At 41.2% G+C, this 13,567-nt stretch overlaps 1 protein-coding gene across 1 annotated transcript in view; it reads right to left on the bottom strand.

The window, feature by feature from the left end:
• Positions 1–1,168: 1,168 nt before the first annotated feature.
• The window catches only part of LOC124616133 (protein KRI1 homolog), an 80,163-nt gene continuing 67,764 nt past the window's right edge, over positions 1,169–13,567 (bottom strand). Inside the window, exons 8-11 of the mRNA XM_047144407.1 lie at positions 3,780–3,871; positions 3,399–3,662; positions 2,339–2,499; positions 1,169–2,109 (exon numbers count right to left, since the gene is read on the bottom strand). Of these exons, the coding sequence (XP_047000363.1) occupies positions 1,656–2,109; positions 2,339–2,499; positions 3,399–3,662; positions 3,780–3,871 (971 nt within the window). The 3' untranslated portion in view covers positions 1,169–1,655. The remainder of the gene's footprint in view (positions 2,110–2,338; positions 2,500–3,398; positions 3,663–3,779; positions 3,872–13,567) is intronic.

The raw sequence follows: 13,567 nt of genomic DNA, 5'->3' as shown, positions 1-13,567 counted from the left end.
GGTATAATGATTTCATCAGGAGGCCTGTTTATCCAACACAAGGGTGAGCAGGACACACCTTGCAATCCTGGCAATGCAGCGGAAGTGTAGCAGGGCTGCAGGACGAGCCAATGGGTTACTACAATGGTGAGCACAAGAGGTGCTGATTTGCACATGGCATAAACAACGTGCCATTAATCAGTATAAATGCTCTCTGGTTTTACCAGAGGTAGGAGCAGTCTGGCAACACCCACCTTCACATGAGGGCTACAACAAGCACCACCAGGTTACAGGCCAACAAGCAGACAATGCCAGTCTGGGCTGCCATCTATACCAGACCAAAACCCAGTACTAGGACTACAATCTGAGGACTTGGCACTGTGCAATGAATGAGCCACTTCCGGGCTCTTTTCAGCAGCAACCAAACTTCTGCTTGGAGGTCAGTGGTTCATGTCAGGGGCTGTGCAGCTGCCTGTGCACCAACACCAGGGTGAGCAGTCGAGCACCCACCTTTGTTACCTGCTGGGGTGAGATCTTCTCCTGTGTCACGAGAGTCTCCAGGAGAATTCTGGCAATCTTAAGTGCCGCTGGTCCTTGCCACATAACACTATGCTGGGCAAACTAGGGAACATGTTGCTGAGGTGGCTAAATAAGTATCAGCATTGCTGGGCATGGACTACACCGCTGGCATCTGTCTTCCACAGCTGTCAGCGGGGCCTCCACATTTCACGCCTAAGGCATCGTAACACTACGAGTGTTGTAGCCAAGTTGAATAAAAGTGTTTTACTGTCCAGCTGTGTTTTCCTAGCCACCAATGGCCATCATCCCGTTTCAAGCACCCACTCCCAACTGCACTTCAGCCTCTAATCTCTACAGCATAGTTGCCTCCTCATTCCTGAGCCACTAAACTTATGATGATTGTGCTGTTCTAAGCCTGTCATTATATGTCTTTATACCTTCTCCTCTGGAGCTTCTGCTGCAGAGTTTACATAAACTTGTGTTGATGCAAACATGAAACTTAAGGCATTTCATTACACTATCTGATACATTTAAGCTACTTCTATTTTTTATTTGTGGGGCTCACAGTCTGGTGCAAGTCTTTCTAGTTGATATGATTTGATTAATTACCTGTAAAGCACAGTAAGTATAAGTGTTTTAGTACAGATGATTGACAACAGCACATGGAGTGTAAAGTGTAAAGTTGTGTTTTTATTGTTGCTGCCGATGAGAAAAATGGGACAGAATGAAACCCACATGTACACTGCTCCCCTCAGATACCACCATTAACAATGGTGTAGTTTGATATATTATCTATGATATTGGTACAAAGTGTGGCAATGAGACATCTCTCTCCTCCCCTTAACAAAAATAGAAAGTTGCAAATATCCCTCACAAGCAGGATTTAAACTGACTATCTCTGATATGCCTTTAAATGCCCTGTGAACTGAGATACAGAATATATAACAAATTATGCATAATTTATTTCACATATTCACAATATTAAAACTATGTACATACACATTCGAACAACAAAACATGTCTCTTTAAATAACAAGGGATTTAATACAATATTTTGCAGTTTAAACCTTCATTAATTTGAAGATATAAACATATGCCATTACTGAAGTGTCATTTCCTCTCATAGTTTAAAATATTACAAGCAGACACAAACTATTTTATACTTCTTTTATGTTTCCATATTTCATTTTGTTTTTGAACTTCTTTGGGTTTATTCCATATGCTTTGAGCCGTGCATCTGACAGTTCTGTAACATTATTGTTGTTTTTGATATTGCCATTTACTTTACTTCTATTGTTCTTGTTCTTTTTGTGATGAGAATTCCTTACTGATGCTTTAGGCATTTCCTTGTTGCTCATCTGTTCTATTAATTTGTTTCTTTTCTTCTTTTCCTTTCTCTTCTGAGGTTCTGTATGGGAACTAGAACTTTCTTTCACAGCTTTGCAATTATTTTCTGTAACAGATGTTTCTCCAGCTTGATGAGCAGGGAGGGTGGCAGTGACATGTTCATCATGAGAAGAAATTTCCAATGTCTGCTGATCATTCATGAAGCTGGACTTCTTTTTCTTCTTTTTTGGTGGCTCGTTGTTCAGCTCCTCTTCATCTAGCTCACTATTGACAAAGCAAACAGGATTTTACAATTCTGGTCTCTTTGTGTGCATGAATAAATTAAAAATAATGCACACCACAAGCAAAGGCAGAAGAAAAGAGTGGAAGAGATCATAAACTTTCCACTACACCTTCTCTTTTTGTAAATTTTGTATCAGAGCTCCATTAAGATTGATTACAACACAGGGTATAATATAAATAAAATATGTTACAATAAATCATCATAACTTACTCAGTATACAAACTCCTCAAGATTTTTCTTTTTAACTTCTCGTTCTGTGCTTTCTTCCTATATGCTACAACATCATATTTTTCCACGTGTTCTGGTCTATATTGAACAGCCTTCTTCAAGGAACACCATTTATTTAGTTCCTTGTCATCAGCACGAAGAATCTTAAAAAGAGTATATTATTATTAGGCTTAGTATATAGTAACTGCAGTTAGAAAAATCCCTCAAAATGGCACTTGATGAACAGCAGAAATAGCAACTGAGACAAAGTATGCCAACTTCTTAAGTTTTATTAATACAAGATATTACTGGGAAGTTACCCTAAATGAAGCAGAGGATGATAATGAAAAAAGGGGGGGGGGGGGGGGATGGAGGAAATCTAAGCAGAGGAGCAGAGTACGAATGATGGGAAATAATGTGGAGAAAAGGATAGAAATGAGAGGTGAAAGACAGCTCAATTACTTTTAACAAATACATAACAACAATGGATATATACATCTCCCGACTTCTCAAAGTTACAGGAGTAAGAACTTGAGTTGGGGTTGAGTTGTTTGGGGGAGGAGACCAAACAGTGAGGTCATTGTCTCATTGGATTAGGGAAGGATGGGGAAAGAAGTCGGCCATGCCCTTTCGAAGGAACCATCCCGGCATTTGCCTGGAGCGATTTAGGGAATTCACGTGGCCAGACATGGCCCCAGAAAACCTAAATCAGGATGGCCGGATGCGGGTTTGAACTGTCGTCCTCCCAAATGCAAGTCCAGTGTGCTAACCACTGTGCCATGTTGCCCAGTAAAAAACTTGAAATTCAGGTATGTAAGTAAGATATACATGGAATGGGACTGATTTCCTTCCTTCTAAATGTGATATGCTACTGCCAAAATGCACTTAGGGACAGGATACAAGGTTTAAAGTTTGCTGCTTGTGCATGTTATTGTACAATGAATCCATTTCAACAAGGAGGTGCCATAACATACACACTATTTCATAAACTTCCAATGCTTCCTTACTTAAGGCTAAAATATCCTACTCTACTAAAACATAAATAAGTGTAGTATAGCTCTACCTCATCTATTGTTAATCCAAAGCTGTTAGGAACAACTTTTCTGTACTTGAATCTGCAGGGTAGATCACCAATAACATCTTCACAGTCAAGCTTATAATACTCTTCAAGATATTCATCAAAAGTCTGATCATTTGGATTAAATGAAGGTTTTGGCTTTGAGACAATTTCAGCAAATTTTGACTGTCTCCGTCGCTTCTTTCTCTTTTTCGATGACTCAATAAGCTCGGATTGTAATGCTGCTGTTGGATCATAATCACAATCCATCTGTAAAGTTGAATTAAGATGATATTTGTTTATTCTTGTAGCAATGATAAACATAACACATGATATTTAAAAAATCGAATAGCATACTACTGCATGTATGAAGATGTGAATCCTTACATTGAAATCTGGATCCTCACAGTGAGGTTCATAGTCAGCCTCCTCATTTTCAGCATACTGATGGCCATTTGACTGTAAATTTTCCCAGTTTTCTGAAGCAGAAAACAACACACTTGTGAACTTTAAAATTAAATCATGATCTAGTAAACAAAAATGAATGTTCATTTGTCTTATACATGTTCCTATACTATTCATCCAATTATGATGAAGAAATTTGTTGTACTTCTGAGAGTGAAAGTTACTGTGGGGTAGGAACAACATACCTCGCATAGGGGTGGAGTGAGGTAAAAAGGTGTGACATAAAAGCAGAACTCACATCTGGAGCAACTTCAACCAAATTTGGTATAGACATGGATCAGAGGGACCAACATATCCCTGCTACTGTTAGGAATAGGGGTGACAAAGAGAAGATGTAACATGTAGAAACGTTCACAAACAACCCCTTGGTATTTCTTTTTGTCTATAAGTAGTTGACTTGAAATACTTCAAAAGTATGAAGTGCAATCGGTCTCCCACATGCGCCATTCAATGCATCAACAACATTGTGTTTTGGGATAAAAGATCATGAGACATGGCTCCATATCACACATAAATTTAACCACCTCTCTAGGAAAAGATCAAAGAATGGAAAATCTGGGATGGCCTCCTGGCCTCAATCTTCATTACTCAATGTCCTCACCCACCCAGCCCCTTTCTTGTTCCCAGTCCAGCACTACACAACCCTCTATTCCACCAATGCACCCAGTCTTTTTACTTCTCTCCTATTCTGCTACCCAGCCCCTGCCCCCACATTTCCTCTGCCCTCTGTCTAGCCTCTCAATTGCACCTTGCTGCCCTAACCTGTCTCCACCTTGTCCCTGCATGCTCCCCAGAAAAGCACTGTGTGTGTGTGTGTGTGTGTGTGTGTGTGTGTGTGTGTATTTTTGACAAAGGTCTTGTTAGCTGAAAGCATATTTTGTGACAATCTTATTGTTGCGCCTATCTCCAACTCAGCATCTCCGCTATATGTTGAGTAGCATGGTTTCACAGGTAGCCCTGCCTTTGATGGGATAGGTGATGTTTGTGACCGGAATGGAGTAGATGGTGGTGGGAGTATGTATGGGGCAGGTCTAGCATCGAGATCTATTACAGGGATATGAGCCATGGGGTGAAGGGTTGGGTGAAGGGGTTGTGTAGGGATGGATGAGTGTAATGTGTAGGTTTAGTGAACAGCACAATACCACTGTGGGAGGCTGGGAAGAATAGTGGGCAGGACATCTCCCATTTCAGGACACAACGAGAGTTAGCTGAAACCCTGGCAGAAAATGTGATTCAGTTGCTCCAGCCCTGGGTGGTACTGAGTTATGAGGGAAATGCTCCTCTGTGGCCGGGCGGTGAGACTTTGAGAAGTAGTGGGAGACTGGAAAGATAAAGCATGGGAGATTTGTTTTTGTACAAAATTGGGAGGATAATTACGATCTGTGAAGGCCTCAGTGAGACCCTTGAAATATTTCGAGAGGGACTGCGCATCACTGCAGATGTGACAACCATGGGTGGCTACGCTGTAAAGAAGGGCCTTCTTGGTATGGAATGGACGGCAGCTGTCAAAGTGGAGGTATTGCTGGTGGTTAGTAGGTTTAATATGGATACAGGTACTGATGTAGCCACCTTTGAGGTGGAGGTCACATCTAGGAAAGAGGCTTCTTGGGTTGAGTAAGACCAGATCACAAAGATGTCATCAATGAATCTGAAGCAGGAGAGGGGTTTAGGAGTCTGGGTGTTTAGGAAGGATTCCTCTACATGGCTCATGAATAGGTTGGCATAGGATGGTGCCATGTGGGAATCCATAGCCATACCTCGCATCTGGTTGTAGGTAGTGCCTTCAAAGGAGAAGTAATGGTGGATGATGATATAGTTAATCACAACTACTAGCATGGAGGCTGTTGGTTTGGAATCCATCAGGTGTTGGGAAAGGTAGTGTTCAATAGCGATAATGCAACGGGCATTATGGATATTAGTGTAAACATAGGTGGCATCAACAGTGACAAGCAGGGCACAGTGTGGTACAGGGAAAGGAACTGTGGAGAGTCGGTGGATGAAATGGTTGGTATCTTTTATATAGGAGGGTAGTTCTGGGTAATAGGCTGAAGCTGTTGATCTATGAGAGCAGAAATTCTCTCAGGAGGGGCACAGTAATCAGTCAGAATGACGTGTCCTGGGTGGTTGGATTTATGGATTTTAAAAAGCATGTAAAAGGTAGGAGTGCAGGTAGTGGTAGGGGTGAGAAGAGAGATGGACTCTGGGGAGAGGTTCTGTGATGGATCTAAGGATTTGAGGAGAGACTGGAGATCCTGCTGTATTTCTGGAATGGGGTCATTGTGGCAAGGTTTGTAGGTGGATGTATCTGACAGCTGGCAGGGTCCTTCTGTCAGGTAATCTCTGCAGTTCAGAACAACAGTAGTGGAACGTTTGACCACAGGTAGGGCCATAAGGTTGGGATCAGTTTTTAGATGGTGGACTGTGATTCTTTCTGTGGATGTAAGGTTAGTATGCTTGTTGAGGAATTTGTGGAATGATGGTGAGGCAAGGTTCGAGGTTAAGAAATTCTGGAAAGTTAATAGGGGGTGATTTGGGGCCAGTGGGAGTGGATCACGGTTGGATGGAGTAGTGAACTGAGACAGGCAGAGTTCAACATTGGTCTTTGGTTGAGTCTGATTGCTAGGATTGGTGGCAAGAAAGTGTTTCCACTGTAGGGACCAGGAGTAGGAGAGAAGGTCTTTTACAAGTCCTGTACGAATGAATTTGGAAGTGGGGCAAAAGGTCAAGCCTTTGGACTGATACTTTTGAGGGGCTAAGGCTTATGGAGGAAAGTTCATGACTGTGTTTTGGGTCTGTTTAGGTTCTGGATTTTGTGTGGTCGTGGGAAGGAGTTTTGGAGGGTGGGGTAAATGTAGTAGGTCTGCGAGACAGGGTTTGTCAGCTATGACAGAACGTGAAGGAGGTGTGTGGTGGATGTTGTAAAGGTGATGGACAGTGGTACTCCCAGGCAGGAGTAAGAAGTGAGCAGGGTAGAGAGTTTTTTGAGGTGCCATTGTGTGTGTTACTCTAGTTTGTGGAGGGCAAGAGTTTCAATGTGTGTTATGGGTTCCAGGGTTTTGGGATTGCACAGCAGGAGGATTTTACAGATGGAGAGAAGACACTGCAGGATTTGGGGTTGGTTGATATGGTTTTGCAGGAGTATGTTGGTGAGGGCTAAGGATTGGCAGACTCTGAACAGATGGAGGTCATTGTGGAAGGAGAGATGGCAGCCAGAGATGGGTAATTTGATGGTAGGCCATTTGGGGAGATTTCATGAGCCAAGCAACAATGCAGGAACAATATGTGGGACTGGGATTTGGCTACCGATAAGGAAAGTTGTTTGTATTGACGCAGATGGAAGGAGTATGGAATAGACGTGAAGTATCGTAGAAGTATGTCCAAAAAATTCTCAAAAACACACCAAAATACATGGGAAAAATCAAGAGACTGATGAAACGGATGAAAAAGGGGGGAAACAATATGAAATCTGAGGGAGTCGATGATAGTGAAAAGCAAAAACTCACTAAAATTGGCATGAAGTCACAATGTGATCAAAGTGTATATATAATAGAGGGAAACATTCCACGTGGGAAAAATATATCTAAAAACAAAGATGATGTGACTTACCAAATGAAAGCGCTGGCAGGTTGATAGACACACAAACAAACACAAACATACACACAAAATTCAAGCTTTCGCAACCAACGGTTGCTTCGTCAGGAAAGAGGGAAGGAGAGGGAAAGACAAAAGGATGTGGGTTTTAAGGGAGAGGGTAAGCAGTCATTTGAATCCCGGGAGCGGAAAGACTTATCTTAAGGGGAAAAAAGGACAGGTATACACTCGCACACACACACACACACACACACACACACACACACACACACACACACACATATCCATCCGCACATACACAGACACAAGCAGACATTTGTAAAGGCAAAGAGTTTTTTGCCTTTACAAATGTCTGCTTGTCTCTGTGTATGTGCAGATGGATATGTGTGTGTGTGTGTGTGTGTGTGTGTGTGTGCGCGAGAGTATACCTGTCCTTTTTTCCCCTTAAAATAAGTCTTTCCGCTCCCGGGATTGGAATGACTCCTTACCCTCTCCCTTAAAACCCACATCCTTTCGTCTTTCCCTCTCCTTCCCTCTTTCCTGATGAAGCAACCGTTGGTTGCGAAAGCTTGAATTTTGTGTGTATGTTTGTGTTTGTTTATATATATATGTGATGAAATGGATGAAAAAGGGGGAAACAATATGAAATCTGAGGGAGTCGACAATAGCGAAAGGCAAAAACTCACTAAAATTGGCATGAACTCACAATCTGATCAAAGTGTATATATACTGTGGGTAGCAGTTACCATGGTGGTTAAGTGTAAAGAGGGGGGACGGCAGATGTAACTGGATGAGGGAATGAGACACAAGATCATGTGGCACTAGAAAGCTGTGGGAAATAACATGGGAAAATACGAAAGTGACACAGGGAGAGTGATCAATTTGAAGGTATAGGATTACTGATATCGGCGGAAGTAAGGAAGTAATGTGGGACATAAGCTGCAGCACCAACAATCAGCATGGCCATGTAGCTGGCTGTTGTGCCTGGCCAAGACCATTGATACAGTGTGGGTCATAAGTAGAACATGCAGTGTGGTTCATAAGGCGACAAGAGAAAGACAGGAAAGAAGAGAAACAAAGACAGACACTGAGTATTGTAATACATAGAAAATAGTAACAAAGGAAAACAGCAATGGGTTAGGATGGATGAAAAGCCGTCAGGCAAAAATCAAACAATCCAGGATGGAATGTAACAATATTTTGAAAAGGGTAGTTGCTGCTCACCTTCTAGTAGAGGTGCTGAGTCACAGATAGGCACAACAAAAAGACTGTCACAAAATAAGCTTTCGGCCCCTCCCCTGTTCCAACTCCAGCACCACACAGCTCTCTATTCCACCAACACACCCATTCTTTTTACTTCTCTCCTTTTCTGCTACCTTGCCCCTGACCCCCACCTCTCCCCTGCCCACCGTCCCACAGTAGCACTTCCCCTTCCCCCCACCCCTATCCTGCTATCCTTCCCCCTCCCCCTCCCCGTCCCTGCTTCCTCCTTATCCCCACCTAGTTGCCTCTCCCATCATCCAGTGCTGCTGCTGCTGCTCACAGTGTGGCTTCAGCTGTCAGAGACTGGAGATGTGCATGTGAGATGTGTGTGTGTGTGTGTGTGTGTGTGTGTGTGTTTTGTCTATTTTTGACAAAGGCCTTGTTGGCTGAAAGCTTATTTTGTGACAGTCTTTTTGTTGTGGCTGCCTGTGACTCAGCATCTCCACTATATGGTGAGTAGCAACTACCTTTTCCATGATGTTGTAACAATCTCCCTAAATTTGCAGGCCATTTAACTGTGGAGACTCAGACACTTATCAGTGGCAGCACTTTTTCTCAACACAACAGTCAATTACTGGCAGAATTACAAGCTTCCTCAGGAGTCAGATGAAACTGCAGGTGCAATTCACTACAGATACAGATAAAATATGTGTGAAATACATTACATAAATCCTTGATTTTCACAGTATCAGTTATATGTTGCATGCTCACAAGTAGTACAGTCAAAAAGATTATGTTTTTGCAGAAGACAGTAAGAAAAAAAATGTATATCCCAAAGCACTCAAATAGGCTTTTTCAAAACTAATTTAATGCACAAAAAATCATTCTTTCTCTTCATTTTGTATGTGTGAAATAAAGCAGTCATATGTCACTTCCTACAAATCATGGAGATCATATTCGAGCAGCTGCCAAGCATTCTTACAGATGTTGACTTCATCATGATCACAGAAGACTTGCTGTTGATTAATATCATGAAGTAGTCCAACATCTGATAAAAAACACACAATCTACTTTTAATTACCTCAAGGAGCAGAACCATCTGTCTGTCATTGTCAGTCCTGTCAATTTCAGACAACTGGCTAGCTCTGCAAACAATGTACATATTCAAAAAATGGTGCCTGCAAAGTTGCCATCAAAGAGTTGTGTATGAGCACATGAATACCAATATCAGTGTCTAGAGCGAAATCAGCACTCCAGGATCTGGACCACCAAATATGTTGATGTCCACAGATATGAGCTTGCTTTTGAAGAATACAGTTTCTTATGCAAAATACTTGAGAAGCACGTCAAGTAATCTCATTGAAATGGTCAACAATTAGGACTCCCTTTTTGGTTCCTCATTCTCAGCTCTAGCAACCTTTTCTAGCTTGAAGTGATGAGCAATCTGTTGGTTATGGTCGGTGCTACAGTGTCAAAACTCTTGACAATCTGACAATGGATGACAGGATGTCATTATTAGCAAATATCCTGTTCACTGACACACTATTTTTATCATCACTTTTCCAAGCACTTATACAATGTAATTTTGAAGTCAAATGTATTGAAAAGACATGTCATCGATGACGTCTTTTTTTTTTGTGTGTGTGTGGTTTTGGGCGTGCTCAAGTTTTGCTCTGGATTGAAGTTCTCCTCTGGATTGAAGATGCTCCTGTTGTGTATTCAGCTGCTGGAATCACGTACATTGAGTAGGTGATGGATTGCAATCTTGCAAAGCACAGAGAGCAATTGCACCAACTGGTACCGATGTGTCAGATGCACAATCATCACAAGGAAGGAATATACACTGCAGCTTTGATTTTCCTCGTGAAACCCATGAGAATACGACAGTTCTTAAAATTGAAGAAAAGAGAAAACAACTTGATTTGTCATCTGCAAATGGCAAGCAGATGAGTCAATAGTGAATTACTATAATCCTGATAATCTCAAGCTACAGCACGTCAACATGAACTTTCAACCATCTGGTTCCAAGACTGATATTGCCATTTATATTTTGAAATATGTAGCCAAAGCTGAGAAAGACGTTATCAGCATAAATATCTGACTGGGTGTAGAAAAAGGTCATTGAAAAGGAGGTGGCAAAAACACTGCCCTTCACTTGATGGCACGCAGCATTCTCAACAATCGAGAGATGTCAAAAGAATTAGTTGAAGTGCTTTGCAATCTTAAGTAGTGCCATCAAGTAGGCAGTGTGTATTTCTGTACAACGTTCACAAAGAAGAATGGTCATGGCTGCTGTGTTGGACAAGTGTTGGATACAAGTCAGTTGAAGATTAGATTAGATTAATACTTGTTCTATAGATCATGAATACGACACTTCGTAATGATGTGGAACGTGTCAGGTTAATAAAAGATGTCTGTACAAGATATTACGTTACACAAAATATTGCATGACACTAATGTTTAAGTTGTTGTTGTTGTTGTCGTCATTGTTGTTGTCGTCCCCCCCCCCCCACCCCCCCCACCTTAATTTATATCTAAAAATTCAGCCAATGAGTAGAAGGAGTTGTCATCTAGAAATTCTTTTAATTTATTTTTAAATGTTAGTTGGCTATCTGTCAGGCTTTTGATGCTGTTTGGTAGGTGACCAAAGACTTCTGTGCCAGCATAACTTACCCCTTTCTGTGCTAAAGTCAGATTTAACCCTGCATAGTGAAGATCATCCTTTCTCCTGGTGTTATAGCTATGCACACTGCTATTACTTTTGAACTGGGTTGGAATATTAACAACAAATTTCATAAGTGAATATATATACTGTGAGGTTACTGTGAGGATCCCTAGATCCTTAAATAGATGTCTGCAGGATGACTGTGGGTGGGCTCCAGCAATTATTCTGATTACACGTTTTTGAGCAATGAATACTTTTCTACTCAACGATGAATTACCCCAGAATATGATGCCATACGAAAGCAGTGAATGAAAGTAGGCATAGTAAGCTAATTTACTGAGATTCTTATCACCAAAATTTGCAATAACCCTAATAGCATACGTAGATGAACTCAGACATTTCAGTAGACCATCAATGTGTTGCTTCCAGTTTAACCTCTCATCAATGGAGACACCTAAAAATTTTGAAAATTCTACCTTAGCTACAGACTTCTCTTCAAAGTCTATATTTATTACTGGAGTTGTGCCATTTACTGTACGGAACTGTATATACCGTGTTTTATTAAAATTTAAAGAGAGAAGACAAAGTCAGGCACAATACACTCACAACTGAGCAGAGAAAATTATACCGCCTTGACAAACATTAAATCAATGTAGGCATCAACTATTCAGACACCTCTATGTTTATTCACTTCTGGAGGCCTTGGAACAGGCAAAAACTTTGTCCTCAGAGAAATGTATGAATTGGCCTTGGAACAGGCAAAAACTTTGTCCTCAGAGAAATGTATGAATTGGTACAAACTGTACAGCAAGGCTGATGCCATCCTTGACACTACACCAACTGGTGTAACAGCTAAGAACACAAAAGGAATGACTTGCCATTGCACTTTCAACCTTCAAAATGACCAGAAGCATCAAATTCCTTTTGTTCCATTGGCTGGTGAACAAGCAGAGAACGAATTCACTAAATTCAGAGACAATCATTGGGTCATACTTGATAAATGCTCTACGATTCCATAAGAAATGTTAGCTGCAATCAGCAGGAGTCTCAGAAAAGCCAAACAATGGCCAAATGGGAATTCAGTAATTTAAACATTGTTCTCATTGGAGATCTGTTTCAATTGCAATCTCTTCCTGGCTCATGGATTTTCAAGCAGCCGAAACCTTATGAGCATAATTTTAACCTGTGCCAATTCTTCAGTTTGGTGGAGCTCCCACAGGGTATGTGACAGCAAGGTAATGTCTTCACTGAACTGCTTCATCAACTTCATGAAGGCAACTTCGCTTCTGATGAAACGGATGTTGTCTACAGCAGAATTATAATCTGAGGTTGATTTGAGATTGGTGAGTGTAAAGCAGTTGTTTCACATACGTCCAACAAACACACAGTGCATTGTCTGGAGCCATTAGAGGCTTGCAGAACTGGCTGGAAAAGTTTATAAATTTCCTGCCATGGATATGTACTCCAAAATGTCAGAGGAAGCACGAAAGCCGGGACTGAGTAAGCACCACAACTGAAATGGCAATGACTGTGGTGGACTTGCTGATGAAATCGTTATTGGGGTTAGCACTCGATGTACACTGAGAGTTAAACATTCCAGTTGGCACTGGTCTCATCAATGGCGCGCTTGGTGAATTGTTGAGATTCGTTGGATGCATTCAGATCAGCTTCACAAAGGTCAGCAACCACTTTAAGTTCTCATTCACTTTGATGATTCTCTCAACATTTTAATTAATGATACATAAAATCCAGCAACTTCAGCTGTCTCTGACACTGAGCAGGGCTTACTTTGGCTTCTAGTGTGGTCTACTTGGACAGATGAATATTCATCACTGGTCAAGCCTATATGGTGTTGAGCAGATCTCAATCTTGGGACTCTTTTTCTCACGAAAAAGATTGACTGTTCTATGGTTGTGTATTGTGTTTGAAAGGCCTTCTGCCATTTGGCACAGGGCAACATTTTAGAATGGAATGATTTCCTAAACTATGATCACATTGCTCTTTGGCAGTGACAACAGTGAGCATGACGGTCAACCAAATCAAGAGCTGAAAAAGTTACCAGGATTCCACTTCTCATCACATTCGAAATTGTGGGTTACTTTATTTCATGTTAAAAAATAAAATAAACATCAAATCATAACAGAAGTTGGAACTTATCTGCTTTCTCTTGATCTATATACTCTTAATAATAATAGAATACTGATAAATACTTAATAAGTATATTAAACCGCATGTTTTCTGGACAAAACTT

Source organism: Schistocerca americana, chromosome 5, assembly GCF_021461395.2.
Source record: "Schistocerca americana isolate TAMUIC-IGC-003095 chromosome 5, iqSchAmer2.1, whole genome shotgun sequence".
NCBI classification, from domain to species: domain Eukaryota; kingdom Metazoa; phylum Arthropoda; class Insecta; order Orthoptera; family Acrididae; genus Schistocerca; species Schistocerca americana.
The sequence above is the reverse complement of the archived record's forward strand: the minus strand, read 5'-3'. Positions and strand labels throughout refer to the sequence as shown.